Source organism: Prionailurus viverrinus, chromosome E2 (genome assembly GCF_022837055.1).
Source record: "Prionailurus viverrinus isolate Anna chromosome E2, UM_Priviv_1.0, whole genome shotgun sequence".
Taxonomy (NCBI): domain Eukaryota; kingdom Metazoa; phylum Chordata; class Mammalia; order Carnivora; family Felidae; genus Prionailurus; species Prionailurus viverrinus.
The window spans coordinates 32,525,593-32,539,590 of NC_062575.1; the positions used below are offsets into that span (position 1 = coordinate 32,525,593).

General features: G+C 42.1%; 1 protein-coding gene across 8 annotated transcripts in view; it reads left to right on the forward strand.

Moving 5' to 3' along the window:
- The window catches only part of TOX3 (TOX high mobility group box family member 3), a 109,215-nt gene extending 95,552 nt beyond the window's left edge, over positions 1-13,663 (forward strand). For 6 of the 8 annotated variants that reach the window (XM_047837132.1, XM_047837127.1, XM_047837128.1 and 3 more), the window contains 5 exons: positions 1,330-1,599; positions 5,676-5,903; positions 7,772-7,852; positions 11,717-12,406; positions 12,691-13,663. In XM_047837132.1, coding sequence (XP_047693088.1) covers positions 1,330-1,599; positions 5,676-5,903; positions 7,772-7,852; positions 11,717-12,406; positions 12,691-12,744 — 1,323 coding nt within the window. In that variant the 3' untranslated portion in view covers positions 12,745-13,663. Of the gene's footprint in view, positions 1-1,329; positions 1,600-5,675; positions 5,904-7,771; positions 7,853-11,716 lie in introns of all 8 variants that reach the window. The other 2 variants (XM_047837129.1, XM_047837130.1) reach the window with 1 other exon arrangement.
- The last annotated feature ends 335 nt before the right edge of the window (positions 13,664-13,998 follow it).

The window sequence follows — 13,998 nt, forward strand, 5'->3', positions numbered from 1 at the left end:
TCTGGTATCTAGAAGAGACCAGGGTTGCTATAAACATCCTACAGTGCAAAGGACAGCCTCACAACAAAGAATTATCTGCTCCAAAATGTCAATAGAGCCAAGATTGGAAACCCCATTCTAAGTCAATACACATAAATCTAATTCATTATTTTACAAAGCTTCGTAATACTTATAGGATGCTGGATCATCGTTCATTCAACTAGTTTCCTATTGATATTTGCGGCTTCTTATTTAGTGATGTTTATATATTTGATATTTAGAAACGAAACGCCCCTATTTGGGTATTTGCAACTCATTTGTTTCTTCAAAGAGCAAAAGTAAGTCTTCTCAGAGAGACTCAAAAGAGGAACAGTTAAGAATTCATAGGCTTCTGTATAAAATTAGATTCCGGGTCACTGTGAGTCGAGAGAAATTTGGTTTTGGTAAAAATCACAGACTCACACTAAATGACAAGTCTTCAAGTAAGTTGTTTAAAAGCAGGTCTTCATTTTTTGATTCTTCAAACTTAAAAAAAGAAACAGCAGCAACAACCCTAAAGCCTTTTAAATGACTGCCCACAACAGAAGGGCTCCTCTTGAAGTCACTGGAGTAACTTTCAGAGAAGCTACTTCTGATGATCTCTGCTTCTTCCTCATATGTATTTTTAAAAATCCATTAGTATCTTAAATCATGGCGGGTTGAACGAAAGGTTTCAGAAGAAGAAAGTGATATCCAGTCCTAGAGATGTTGAATGACTTCCAGATGCCATTGACAATGGAATTCAGACTCGGAATGGCCCTCTGGTTAACCACAGAGGGTTTTATAGAAAGGGTGCCCTGAAGCAAACAGATGTTGGCTCTGTGCCTCCCTAAGCCCCTCCTCTCTGCTTGTCAAATGCATTCCTGGAAGGGTCAAGTGAAGACCAGATTCTCCCGCCCTTGTGGAGCTGGGTCTACGGGAATGGTACCAGAAGTATGTGTGAGAATGTTGGAAGACCCACCTGGTAAGCTGGGAAGGAGTAAAACCCCTGCTTCAACCCTTTCCTTCTTGCCTGTTTCCTCAATAAGAAGCCTGAGTTGGACGTTTATCCTTCTTTGCCAATAGGCTTTTATTATTATTTTTTAAAGCCATTTAGTGACAGTTCTAGAGTGAAATAGACTAGGCTGGATGATTTGGTCTTAGTGCTTTTGACCCTTCAACTTGGAGGCAAGAGTCCTTCTAGTTAATGAATGAATAGGGACCATCATCCCGGAATAGGTCAGACCTGTCTAAGGAACTGCTAACATTTTCAGCTTGTTGACATTTGGGAAAACGGAGAGCTCACCTCCTCGTTGTCTGTTGCCTTTTTAGGACCAGAGCCACACGCAAGTGCCCCAGTACCGTCAGGATCACTCCTTGATCATGAGGTCCATTGTCCACATGACTGATGCTGCTCGCTCTGGGATCATGCCTCCCACTCAGCTCACCACCATCAACCAGTCTCAGCTCAGCGCCCAGTTGGGGTTAAATTTGGGAGGCGCCAATATGCCTCACACGTCTCCTTCACCTCCAGCGAGCAAATCAGCGACACCCTCCCCTTCCAGCTCCATCAATGAAGAGGATGCTGATGAATCCAACAGAGTAAGTTGACTGCCTTAGTGTGTCACGTACCCAAGAATTTCGAATCATCTCATGCTGTGTCTTTGAATTTCATTCATGGTAGTTCCTGCCTTCTCTTCGTGGATTTGGCTAGCATTTAACTTTATGATGGTTCGATTTTTTTCCCCCTCTTTTACTTATTCATTTTTTTTTTTGTGAAAAGTATATTCTGCTGGAAATTGGGAGATCTGGCTTCTCCCACTGATTGTAAGGCATCGAACATGTCACTTAACTCATGTAGGCATGATTTTCCCGGTCTGCAGAAGGGAAGGCTTATACTAGATTCCCCAGGAATTCTATACTAAAGTGCTCTGGTTCTAAGTTAATGTCCATGTGGATAAGTTTCATCCAGTTAGTTGGCTGAGCCACTGTCACATTGGGGAACCTTGCACCTTGGATGATGTTTATCACTTAGTAAGTTCTAATTGTTGCACATCTCTGCTTTTGTCATGGAGAGTGATGCTCAAATATGCATGGGTTGAAATAAAAACTTAGTTGCAGGTGGAACTTTTATAAATGCCTAGAAAGGTATTCTGTTTCATTAAAGTCACTTGTCCAAGATACACAATTACTCATTCTTTATTCATTATGTGTTGTAAACCTACTCTGTGCTTTGCCTTGTACTTGGTTCTGGTGACATAAAGATTTATAAGAGAATTACTACCTCTGGGGCTCCCCACTGGGGACGAAAAGCAATGCTTAAAACTAGCTCCAGATGTGATTAGTGGTATAATTGATGTATCTGGTGTGCTAAGATTGTAATCGATTCTGCTTGGGAGAGTGATTTGAGGAAGACTTTATTGAGAAGGTGATATTTGAATTAGGTCTAAGAGGATACATAAAAGTTTGTGAGGCAGAAGAGAGAGGCCAGCATTCTGGTCGAAGGAGCAATGGAAGTACATGTCAATTTATGAGTGTCGTGAACAGTTTGATATGGGGAGGAAAGACATAGGAATTGAAGAAAGCAGTAGCTGAAATGTGGAAGCCTTTCTCCTGCAGGTCGTTGAGAGCTGATTAATGATTTGCATAGAGGAATAGCAGAAGCAACTTTATGCTTTAGAAAGATGGCTTTGGCTGTATACAGAATGCGTTACAAAGGGAGGGACGGGAGGAAAGGAAACTAATCAGAAGATCTTTTTGTCATGAAGTGTTTCCTTTTAGCAAAGGAAGGAATGGACAGGAGGTACCAGATCCGTGAGACATATAAGAGGGAGAATCATAAAGTTTTGGTGATCCGCTGGGGTTTGAAGGAATAAAAGATAAATGGGGTTTTAATACGAGAGTTAGCATGGATATCGGCAAATGAGAGAATCAGCCCAGAGAAAGAAGAATGTTACTTTTTCTCCCATGGAGAAGATGAGAGTTTGGCAGGGTATGGGTTGAATTTGATGCACCCACATTTGAGCTAGAACTCAGTTCATTGGAGGGAGAACGACCGATTTGGGGACCATCACACGTAGATAGGAAGACGTGGAAGTAATCAGGATTTCTCAGAGTGCATAAGGAGCCCTGAGCATCATTTATTTTTATTTTTAAGTAGCAAATGGAAAAAGAAGAGCTAGAGAAGGTAGAGAGTGATGAAGGAAGAGGGAAGCGAGGTTAGAATCTATTGCAGGGATTTAAAGGAGGGTTCGATCTGTCCTGACATCTTAGCACCCCACTGGATATGTTAGCACCCTACTGGACACAGATTGGGTGCATGGATGACCAGTCTCTGCTCACACTCAAAAGAACTTTCGTAAGGTGACGTGAGAAACAGGGATGTGAATAAGGCATGGCTAGGTTACAACTGGCCATAACACATTTCAGATGGATTCCTTTCATTTCACTCACATTTCCACTGATCTGATACTCACTTTTGTACCACACTGAAATTGTCATGGCTAAGGAGAACCTTATCTGTGACTCCTAGCTTACTCCATTTTAAGCAAGAGTCTAGGTTTCGTGTAAAGGCAAGGAATCCAATTTGTTCTCCTTTAAGCAACTGAGCCGAGAAAGAAAGATTAAAATTATCATTGATTGTGTCTCTTTTGAGGAAGACTGTTTCCCCACCTTTCCCAACCCTCTTCAGTCAATCACATGCAGGTTCCTGTAGGAGAATTAATTCTAAGATTTTATTTAAACTGCAAGATTCTGCATTTCAGGTTTATTCTTAAAAGGTAATGATGTTTAGGGCACGTCATGGTTATCCAAGGAAGATATCAAAGGTTGTCAACATTTGAATGCTGCTTTACGGGAAGGGAGATTGAGCTCTTTGGGAAAGGTTGCCCTGGAAATCACTTTCACCTTGCCACTGGTCAGGGCATTATTGCTGCAAACTGTGCCAAATTTTCTTCCAAGAAACAAATATAGTTGTTGGACTCAATTAGAAAAATCTGTGGTATATGTATATATTTTTTTCCTTGGGGCCAAAGCAGTATTTTTTCACTGAAGGAAAACTTGGCTCCCACTGAAGCTCTAACCGAAAGGCATCTGACAGGCTTACGATAAGTTCAGATTCATTAACTAGAATTAAACAAGTCGCATTGATTCTGAGAATTTAAAAAAGAAAAAAGATTATTGAAAATTATTGCATTCATTGTGGGAGTTATGAAAGATGGCATTTTGGAGAAGAGGTGAGATGTGGCTTACCAGCCTCTGAAGTGGGTAACTACTTGTATGAAGTATGGATGTTGTTACCACTCAAGTAGCGTGTGTAATAGCCCCACCGAGAAGTGGACTTGTGATACCCCAACACATTGAGGGTCCAGAGCGCTCAGAAACAAGGCACTAATCAGTTTCCTCCCTGAGAATTTCAGTAATTGGATTACGTTCCAAATGACTGTCATGCAGAAAGTAATGATACTCTCGGAAAATTTGAATTTAGGATTCAAGACTCAAGGCCATTAAAAACCAATCTGTCAGCAACTTGAGTCTATCTCTGTTGATCTTCCCCACGACTGGCTTTTAAAACTGGTCTTGTCAAACATTTCAGCATTCTTGGTGAAGTTAACGGCAAAATGATCTTCAGTATAGTCCTATTATAATCTAGGGGGATGAAACAAGGCTGATGTATCTTTTCTCCTGCTTCTCTGATAAGGATATTTTACGATCACTGACGTTAGATAATGGTAGTAGCAGGTGACTCTGGAGCTCTTTGGTATATCAATGTAGGGAGCTATATCCATGTCATGTCTGTGGTTTTGATCTCAGAGAGTTTGTATGAGAAGTATGTGTAAAGTATTTACTGTCTCTATGGCAGGATTCTTCTGGGCAGAGTTAGTCACCATATATCATAACTCTTTTCTTATCAGTCTTCTTTGTAGCCTGGGTGATTTTAAGTATCATTTATTGCCCTCATACTGGTTTTTAGTTCAGTGAAGAATACCAATTTCCTTTCTATCTCCAGTTAAAGGACTTTTGACATTTTTTTATGTTTCTTATTATCCTATTCTTCAGAAAGTTTTAATTGCTTAAAGAAATAAAGACGACCTTTCTTTTATTGTGCAAGCTTAGGGATTGTAGCTACTTTCCACTGGCGTTTCTGGAGACCCATTAGCCAAGTAACATTCTGGTAAGATAAAACTTGAAGCTTCAAAAAATCGATTCAGACTGATCATATATATGGCAGGTGACTATGGCAAGGGACCTCATTTCAAATATCTGAATATGATCCACGTCCTGAATTATTATTTAGATTTACTTCTAAGACCTCTGAAAATGTAAAATATTTTATGCGTACACATGTAATGCACACACACATACACACACACACATATGCACACATTTCATTGCCTGGTATAATGTTCTGTTTTTCATTACTCATAATTGCTATTTAGAGCATATGTTGTGAATGTATTGAAGATACTTCTGGGTCTCATTAATCAATGTTCTAAGTGCTAATCTCTGCTGTCCGGTTAACTCTAAGAAAACTTACCCCTCCCCTGCTTTTGCCGGTGATTCATCCGTTGATGAATCTGCTTAACAAAACCTTAAAAGAACAGTTGTGGATCTGGTTAGGTCTTGCTGCCTTCTCTGCGAGTACATTCTAGGCAGTGAATTTTCTTCCTGCTTTGCAGGCCATTGGAGAGAAAAGAGCTGCTCCAGATTCTGGCAAGAAGCCCAAGACTCCAAAGAAAAAGAAAAAGAAAGATCCCAATGAGCCCCAGAAGCCAGTGTCAGCATATGCCCTGTTTTTCAGAGACACACAGGCCGCAATTAAAGGTCAAAACCCCAATGCAACCTTTGGAGAGGTCTCGAAAATCGTTGCATCTATGTGGGACAGCCTTGGAGAAGAACAAAAGCAGGTGAGGCAGAGATCCATCGTGACCATAAAATCAAGAAGTTACCAGAGTACTTCTTACATCTTCTCTGAGTGAATGTTCGCTTAATACGACTGTTTCCTATGAAGGCCTTTCTAAGCTGTGGAATTTAGAGACGCAGTTGTGTAAATCTAAGCTGCTCCCCAGGTATATGGATTTCTCGGTCCCCCTTAAGGGTTCATGTTGGGAACCCATTCAGTGGAGAAATGGGGGAAATTCACGCAATATCCTGCAAGCATAAACTTTTGATGATCATCGTTTCACGTTAGATAATGTGGTATTTGCCCCCTTGGTTCAGAAAGGGCACTACAAACCGATCAGGACCATCCCGCTTGCCTTTTCTCTGATCATCTTCCCGAACCTTTGTGCCGTCCCGGTGGGTTTCCAAACTTTGAAGCCGCCTCTGCGAGTCTCAGTACTGTCCCCGGGCATTCAAAATTTTATTCCAAGTTCATTTGAAAGCTTGGCTGTATGAGATGTATGGAGAGATTACCAAGCCAGTGGGAGATACTTCCTTTGGGGCCTCACCTTCTATGCTTCCCTTGAGGCTCCTCCACACAAAGGGGAGTTTCATGCACCTCGCATGAAACTCCAGTGACCATTAATGGGATTTCACGTTATGTGTGCTCAGATGACCAGACCTCCCTTGGGAATAAAATGGAATAACCATTTTGGGAATGAGGAGTGCCAAGGCCTCGAGTTTTCTTTTACGAATCATGACCTCATTCCTACTCGCTGGTTACTCTGGGATGGTGCAGCTATAGAATTTGCCCATTTGCGGTGAGCTTATTGTTGTATGTGGCACACTGATTTTCTGTCCCAGAAATGTAATCCTCAGGGACTGCCAAAGCTGCTGCGTCTTTTACCTCTGGAGAAAAAGGCAGTTGCACTTGGGTCTAACACACTACCGTCAGATACTGTTAAGAAAAGGAAGAGCAAATCATGGGATTTGTTTATGTAACTCGTTGGCCTCACTAATGGAAATTTACCACCTTTTAACTATTTCTGCGTTGTGTTTTTCCTTCAGAAGAAAACTGTGCCAGTTCCATCTTTTTCTCTTACGTCTTCGCACACCGTACCTGTTGGTGGTGGTATTTTTTTTTTTTAATATATGAAATTTATTGTCAAATTGGTTTCCATACAACACCCAGTGCTCATCCCAAAAGATGCCCTCTTCAATGCCCATCACCCACCCTTCTCTCCTTCCCAGCCCCCCATCAACCCTCAGTTTGTTCTCAGTTTTTAGGAGTCTCTTATGTTTTGGCTCCCTCCCTCTCCAATCTCTTTTTTTTTTCCCCTTCCCCTCCCCCATGGTCTTCTGTTAAGTTTCTCAGGATCCACATAAGAGTGAAACCATATGGTATCTGTCTTTCTCTGTATGGCTTATTTCACTTAGCATCACACTCTCCAGTTCCATCCATTTTAATCTTCTTACTTGGTGCAGGTTAGACGTGTGTCAGGGCAAGAGAAGACACTGATGGAGAAACTCGTGATTTCCTGTAATTTGAACGATGGGTAGCAAATTTTGCTCTTTTTGCTATACCCCATCCGCTGCCTTAATGCGAGGCCCTCAGCTGGCTCTCTCAAGGCATCTAGGCCACAACCTGAAATCTTTCTTTCTCATTTATCATCGTAAACATCCAAATTGTGCTCCTGTGAGGATGGCAGGGTTTTGTTTTCGTGTGTGTGTGTGTGTGTGTGTGTGTGTGTGTGTGTGTGTTTTCACGTTTAAAAACCAAAGCCACCAAAACCAGCTTTCTCTGTGAGTTACGTTGTGACCCAATTTGTGCAGCCGTTCTTTTATGGCTGAGAATTTGTAGGCTAACGGTGATGCTAATTGTGTCTTTTAATAGGTTTATAAAAGGAAAACGGAAGCTGCCAAAAAAGAATACCTGAAGGCCTTGGCTGCGTACAGGGCCAGCCTCGTTTCTAAGGTAAACCCGTGCAGGAACGGCCAGTCTCTGAGTTACAGTGTTGAAAACAGCCCAGTGCACTGAACACATACAGGGAGCTCCCCTTAACAGTTGGCAAAAAAAAAAAAAAAAAAAAAAAGGCGTCTTGAACAATTCATTAGCTTATTTGTTCCCATTGGAGATTACCTCAATGATGGTATGAAAAATAGGAGTTCAGTTAAACCGCTGCATCTCCATTGTTTCCAGAAGCTTCACTTTATGTGTGTTGAGACTGTTTAACAAAACACAAAAATTAAAGACCGATCTCGAATAGCCTCTCATTTTTGCTTTTTGTCAGGGACTGGGATTGGTGTCCATGTCCTCCATTTAAACTGGGTGGTATTTTGGCCAGGCGGTTTGGGACATCCTATCATAAGTTCTCGAGTGCTTCTGTTATTGTCCTAGGGGATGTTGCAATTTGACCAAACTGTCCCACATCATATACATAAATAAACCTCACGACTTTTTAAAATAAAATTAGGCTCCAAATACTTAAAAAAAAAAAAAGGACACGTATATGTATTTTACATAGAGGAGCAAATGGGCCCTGATGTATTATAAAATGCACCAGTATCCCAAAGCAAATGTCAGTCTGGATTATTATTACCTTGATCCAAAAGGAGTGTGAGCTATTACGTTATATTTTAACATTTAATTAACCTTGTCTTTAGCCTCTCAAGAATTTTGAGAGGCTTTGGGGAGAATAATTTGAACTAATGTTTTTGCTCTTGATATATTTCGTCTGGCAATCAGGGATTCATTTCCATTGTCATGCTTGTTGCCAGAAGTACCACACGAGGCTGCAGGGCATGGTGGGTGTTGTTGGCAAAGCCATTTCAAAAGGGGCTACTTCCGGGGCACCTGGGTGGCTCAGTCGGTTAAGGGTCCAGCTCTTGGGTTTCGTTCAGGTGATGATCTTGAGGTTCGTGAGTTCGAGCCCCGTGTCAGGCTGCAGAGCCTGCCTGGGATTCTCTCTCCTCGTCTCTCTCTGCCCCTCCCCTGCTGGCTCGCTTTTTCTCTCTCTCTCAAAATAAACAAACTTTAAAAAAAATTTAAAAAGGGCTTCATTCCTTTTTTCTCTTCTTCCCCTGAGTTGTTTCTTCTTTATATTAAGATCCACCAGCAGCAGCAGCTCAAATCAGATCAAGAGGGGTCCCCCTTGTTTAGCCATCCGCTGTTAGGACAACTTCCGCGTCATTAGAAAGAGAATACAAACATTCACGAGGTCAATAGTGAGACCTTTTTCTGAGACACTGGAAGACACACATTAAAAGACGTACCAGTTCTGGACTCAGATTTGCCTACTGGCAGAACACAGCTGAATGTGTAGGCTACTGATGTTAAGAATGGAGGTATAGTTGGCTAATTAGATAGAGTGACCCGGCTAGAGGAGCAGTGCACATGTACTTCCTAAGTGGATCATTTATTCATTCATTTACCCAGAAGCAGGCATAGGTGATCTTTGTGTATTAGAGCATGAATAATTGACCACACATGGATTTCAGCCAAGAGGCAGTATCTCCAAAGACATCCAGAAAGTAGCAACCATGATTGGGCTCATCGAGTCTGTGACTGATGTGGAAGGGATACCATAAAAGTTATACATCGGGGACTAGAGTCACGATTCAGAAGTATGTCAGAATAAAGCTTAGTGAGTCCCCCAAACCAACAGGATGGAATTTAAAAAGAATAAATATAAAGCAGTGTTTGTTTGGGGTATTTTGGGGTTTTGTTTTTGTTTTTTTTTTTTCACTAAGTTAGTGCAGTTTGAGAGCATCCTTAATTTATATTCAGAGTCCTGGCAGGTACCTAAAATAGTCCGTGAAGTAGAAGTTCAGAATAATTTCAGTCCGAACCAAAAGTGTAAAATAGCTTCTAATGTGATGATCTCACAGGAAATAGTATCTAATTGTACAGCATGGTGATTAGACCACATCTGAAGTATCAGTTCCATTTTGGAATCCACAATTTAAAGGGGCGTGGTAACCGACCAACAAAAGTTAATAGAAGCTTAATATTAAAACACAGGGAGTAAACCTGGCAGGCAAGCAAGAACTCTTTCCACTCGCCCACCCATTTCTCTTCACCAGTACGGTGGTGTCTTAAAGGCACACTGGTGTGATTGGCCAGGGGTCTAAATATAGACTTCCCTTGCAGTTTCATTCTTAAGACTAGCTGGGTGATTTTTAAATATTAGAATATATAAGAATTGTTTTCCTGTTTATATGTAGAACACTGTGTGTATTCTACCTTATGGGTGATTTCATAGTTTTTTAAAGATTAATGAGTCTTTGCAGGCTTCTTCTTACCTGAGGACTTTAGAACGTGAACCTCCAGTAGGCATGTAACCCACCAAGCTTCCGTAAAAAATCGGAGAGCTGTCCACCCATAGCTGGTGTTTCGCCATGATGACATGTTCAAACGTAATCCATCAACAATGGCCTCTCCTCCATTGAGTGACTGTCAACATAAGTTCACCACTCATAAGATCCTTCTACTCGTAGAGTTTATAAATGGGAGTAATAAAAAGCTGGAAGTAAACATTCAGTATCATTGAAGAGTGGATGCCAGCTTGATGCCTCCAAGGTGCTCCCACTCTCCCCTTCCCAAAACACCTAATTTTGTGAAGAACAAGAGAAGAAAATAGCCAGTAAGAGCAATCACTTCAGTCACGGTTACATTAGTAAAAGAATTTATCTTTGTGGAGGTGATTACGTATTTTTAGTGCAAAATGTAATAGCCTCTCTCCGTGTTGAGCCTCAGATCAGATCAGTTGTTTATCTTATGACAGATTATTCAGACACCCGAGTGTTGAACGTTCTCCCCTGACCTAGGACTCCTGTGATAAATTCTGGAAATCTTTGAAGATATTGGGTAAACTAAAACATCTCTTAAGCCATAAAATACTTGCATTTAGTATCTCTAAGGAATTCAGCGACAGTCCTCCTATATTCAAGTGAGCATTGTCATACACTGCCTGGAAGTGTAGAGCTTTGACATTTTCTAGTAGTAGTTTTCTGGTAATAATTGTTAATTAATAAAAAATAGCTAACATTTACTAAAGGCGTCCCCTGTGCCACACGCTATTGTAAATGCTTGACAACATAGGAATTAATTTAATTCTCACAACCTCTACATAAGGTAAATACCATAACACCCCGTTTTATAGGTAAGGAAACTGAGGAACAGGTGGGTGAATTAACTTGCCCAGAGTCATGAAGCTGCCAAGTAGTGGGGCACAATTTGAACTCCCCGGCAGTCTATTGTCTTTTCAGTATGAGTCATAGTGATGAGGGCTAGCTCAGGCTTCACTGCTGGAAGTGTCGTTTCTTGAACATGTATATCAGTTATCTTTTGCTACCTTGTGCTGTGTAACACCCAGCCACAAAGCCCAGTGACTTGAAAAGACAAGCATGTGTCTCAGAGGGCGCCAGTGAACTGGCTGGTTCTTCAATCTAGGCCTGACTCGTCAGGATCCACAGTCCTGCTCATTGGTCTGCAGTCCGCATGGGGGTTGGACCTGGCTGGGGCTTGTTCTCGGACAAGGCAGTTGGCCGGCTGGCTGGCTTTTGAGTGGTGACTGGGCCCTGTGCCCCTTGTCAGGCACATGGTGATGGCAGATGCCTAGGAGGGTACAAGGCCATCCCGATTCAAGGGGTAAGGAATTTCACTCTACCTTTTGGGGGGGGGGGGAGCTGAAAAGTCAAAGGACAGGAAAATGGAGTCCAGAGAAGAAAAATGGTGGTCATGTTTTTTTAATCAATTTACAATACTTAAAAAAAACAGCTGAATATTTTAAATACTTGGGTATTTTAATATCTGGCGATTTTCTCCCCCCAAATGCAGGCTGCTGCCGAATCCGCAGAAGCCCAGACCATTCGCTCCGTTCAGCAGACCCTGGCGTCCACCAATCTGACATCCTCGCTCCTTCTCAACCCTCCGCTGTCGCAGCACGGGACCGTATCAGCCTCACCTCAGACTCTCCAGCAGTCGCTCCCCAGGTCCATCGCCCCCAAACCCCTAACCATGAGACTCCCCATGAACCAGATCGTCACGTCGGTCACCATCGCCGCCAACATGCCCTCGAACATTGGGGCCCCGCTGATAAGCTCCATGGGGACGACCCTGGTGGGCTCGGCGTCCTCCGCCCAGGGGAGCCCTTCCGTGCAAACCCAGCAGCAGCACCTGCAGAGGCAGCAGCAGCAGCTCCAGCAGCACCAAATGCAGCAGCAGCTCCAGCAGCAGATGCAGCAGCAGCATTTCCAGCACCACCTGCAGCAGCACCTGCAGCAGCAGCAGCAGCACCTGCAGCAGCAGCTCAGCCAGCAGCAGCTGCAGCAGCAGCTCCAGCAGCAGCTCCAGCTGCAGCAGCTGCAGCAGCACATGCAGCACCCGCCTCAGCCCTCTCCTCGGCAGCCCTCCCCGGTCACCTCCCAGATGACGTCCCCCATCCCCGCCATCGGGAGCCCGCAGCCAGCCTCTCAGCAGCACCAGTCACAGATACAGTCTCAGCCACAGACTCCGGTGTTGTCCCAGGTCAGTATTTTCTGAAGGCGCCCGCGGCAGGCGCGCCCGGATTGGCGCACGCGCGCGCGGAGGCGAGTGGCGGAGGAGGGTAACCCGAACGCGGCCGAAGCTTGTAAGTTGCGGTCGGTTATGCAGAAACGTGTCACAGATCACATGGTCCTCTCAAGTGTCTATTAGATAGGCAATAAGAACACAGTGTAGCCGAGTATCACCTTCTAGCTGACTGTAAATCACTTTGTTTTTAAACAAGAAAAGCTGTGCTCTTTTATGTGATGCCTTTTTTATTTATTCAGGCTATACCTACAATATGTGAATCAAACCGTTTAATGAATCCTGGGACGTACTGAGGACTCTAAACTGGCCTCTCTGAGTCATAGAAAACGGCCTTATTTCTCCAGAAGTGAATAAACCGCACTTCCAGGCTATTTGAACTTCCGGAGCCCTAAAAATAAAAAGCACAGTGGTAATTACCTGACATAGGAAGATCCAGTTTCATACAAACATTTGTATGACGTGAATAGTTGATGGCATTTTTTTGTCATGCAAAAAAAAAATAATGTAAATCACAGACTTTTGCCAAAGCTCTTATTTTTTTTTCCTAAATCTCTCCAGAAAAAAAAAAAAATACAAGTGATTAGATTCAATTATTGACTTATTTCCACTTTTTTAACCCATGACTTCTCCAAATCAAACCACAGTATATGTTGTAACGATATCTATGGCCACTGTTAGCCCATTATGTTCATCCCAATTAGAAGAAAAGAATGTGAATATTATATTCTGTGTTTTGAGTGACAAGTTTCGAAAATAAAAACACTGTATTTTTAAAAGGGAAATGCACTTAAATGAAAACAGTTATTACAAAAGTTAAGATTTAAAAAAAAAATGCAAGAGTTTTTATTATGATGTAATACCGGTAGAATATTTAAAAGGCGCACCACATCTGAATAATCAATGTAAATATTTTCTTTCAAAGTTGTAAGTTTTCATATCATGTGTTGTAAAGTTTTCATACATGAGGCTTTAACGTAAACACTGGTGACATAAACCATTCATTGCTACGTTGCTTATTGTGTTTTTATGCTGTTTTATACTTTTTTATGAGTTATGATAGCAGCGATTAAGTTGTTTGTATTTTGCTTAACTAAAACAAAAAAATGCTTTTATCTTGCTATAGAATAAACACATTTCAGTAAAAACTGTGGACTGTATTTTGATGCAACAACCAGGAAAATGTTCACTTTTCAAATAAAATGATATGTCAAATTTCACTTTCGGTTCCTTGAATACGTATGCGATGGGAAAACAGGCCACATACCAACTTTTCTTGAGCCAACGCATCATACTCTGTTTGCAGTCGGAAATAGGATGCTCATTGCCGAGAATTCGGGTTGCGTGGCCCACACCCAGGACCTCTTAAAAAATGGAAACTATTTTTTTTAACGATCCTTTTGTTAAGATGCAAGGGACAGGTAAGTATAGAGGAAAAAGCAATTGTCTTGTCTTTGGGGCCAGAACTTGCCGGCAGTGTGTTGGTACTGCTGGTAAGAGGGATGGCGAATGCTGATTCTTAAGCCAAAATCATTATTTCAGTGCTCATT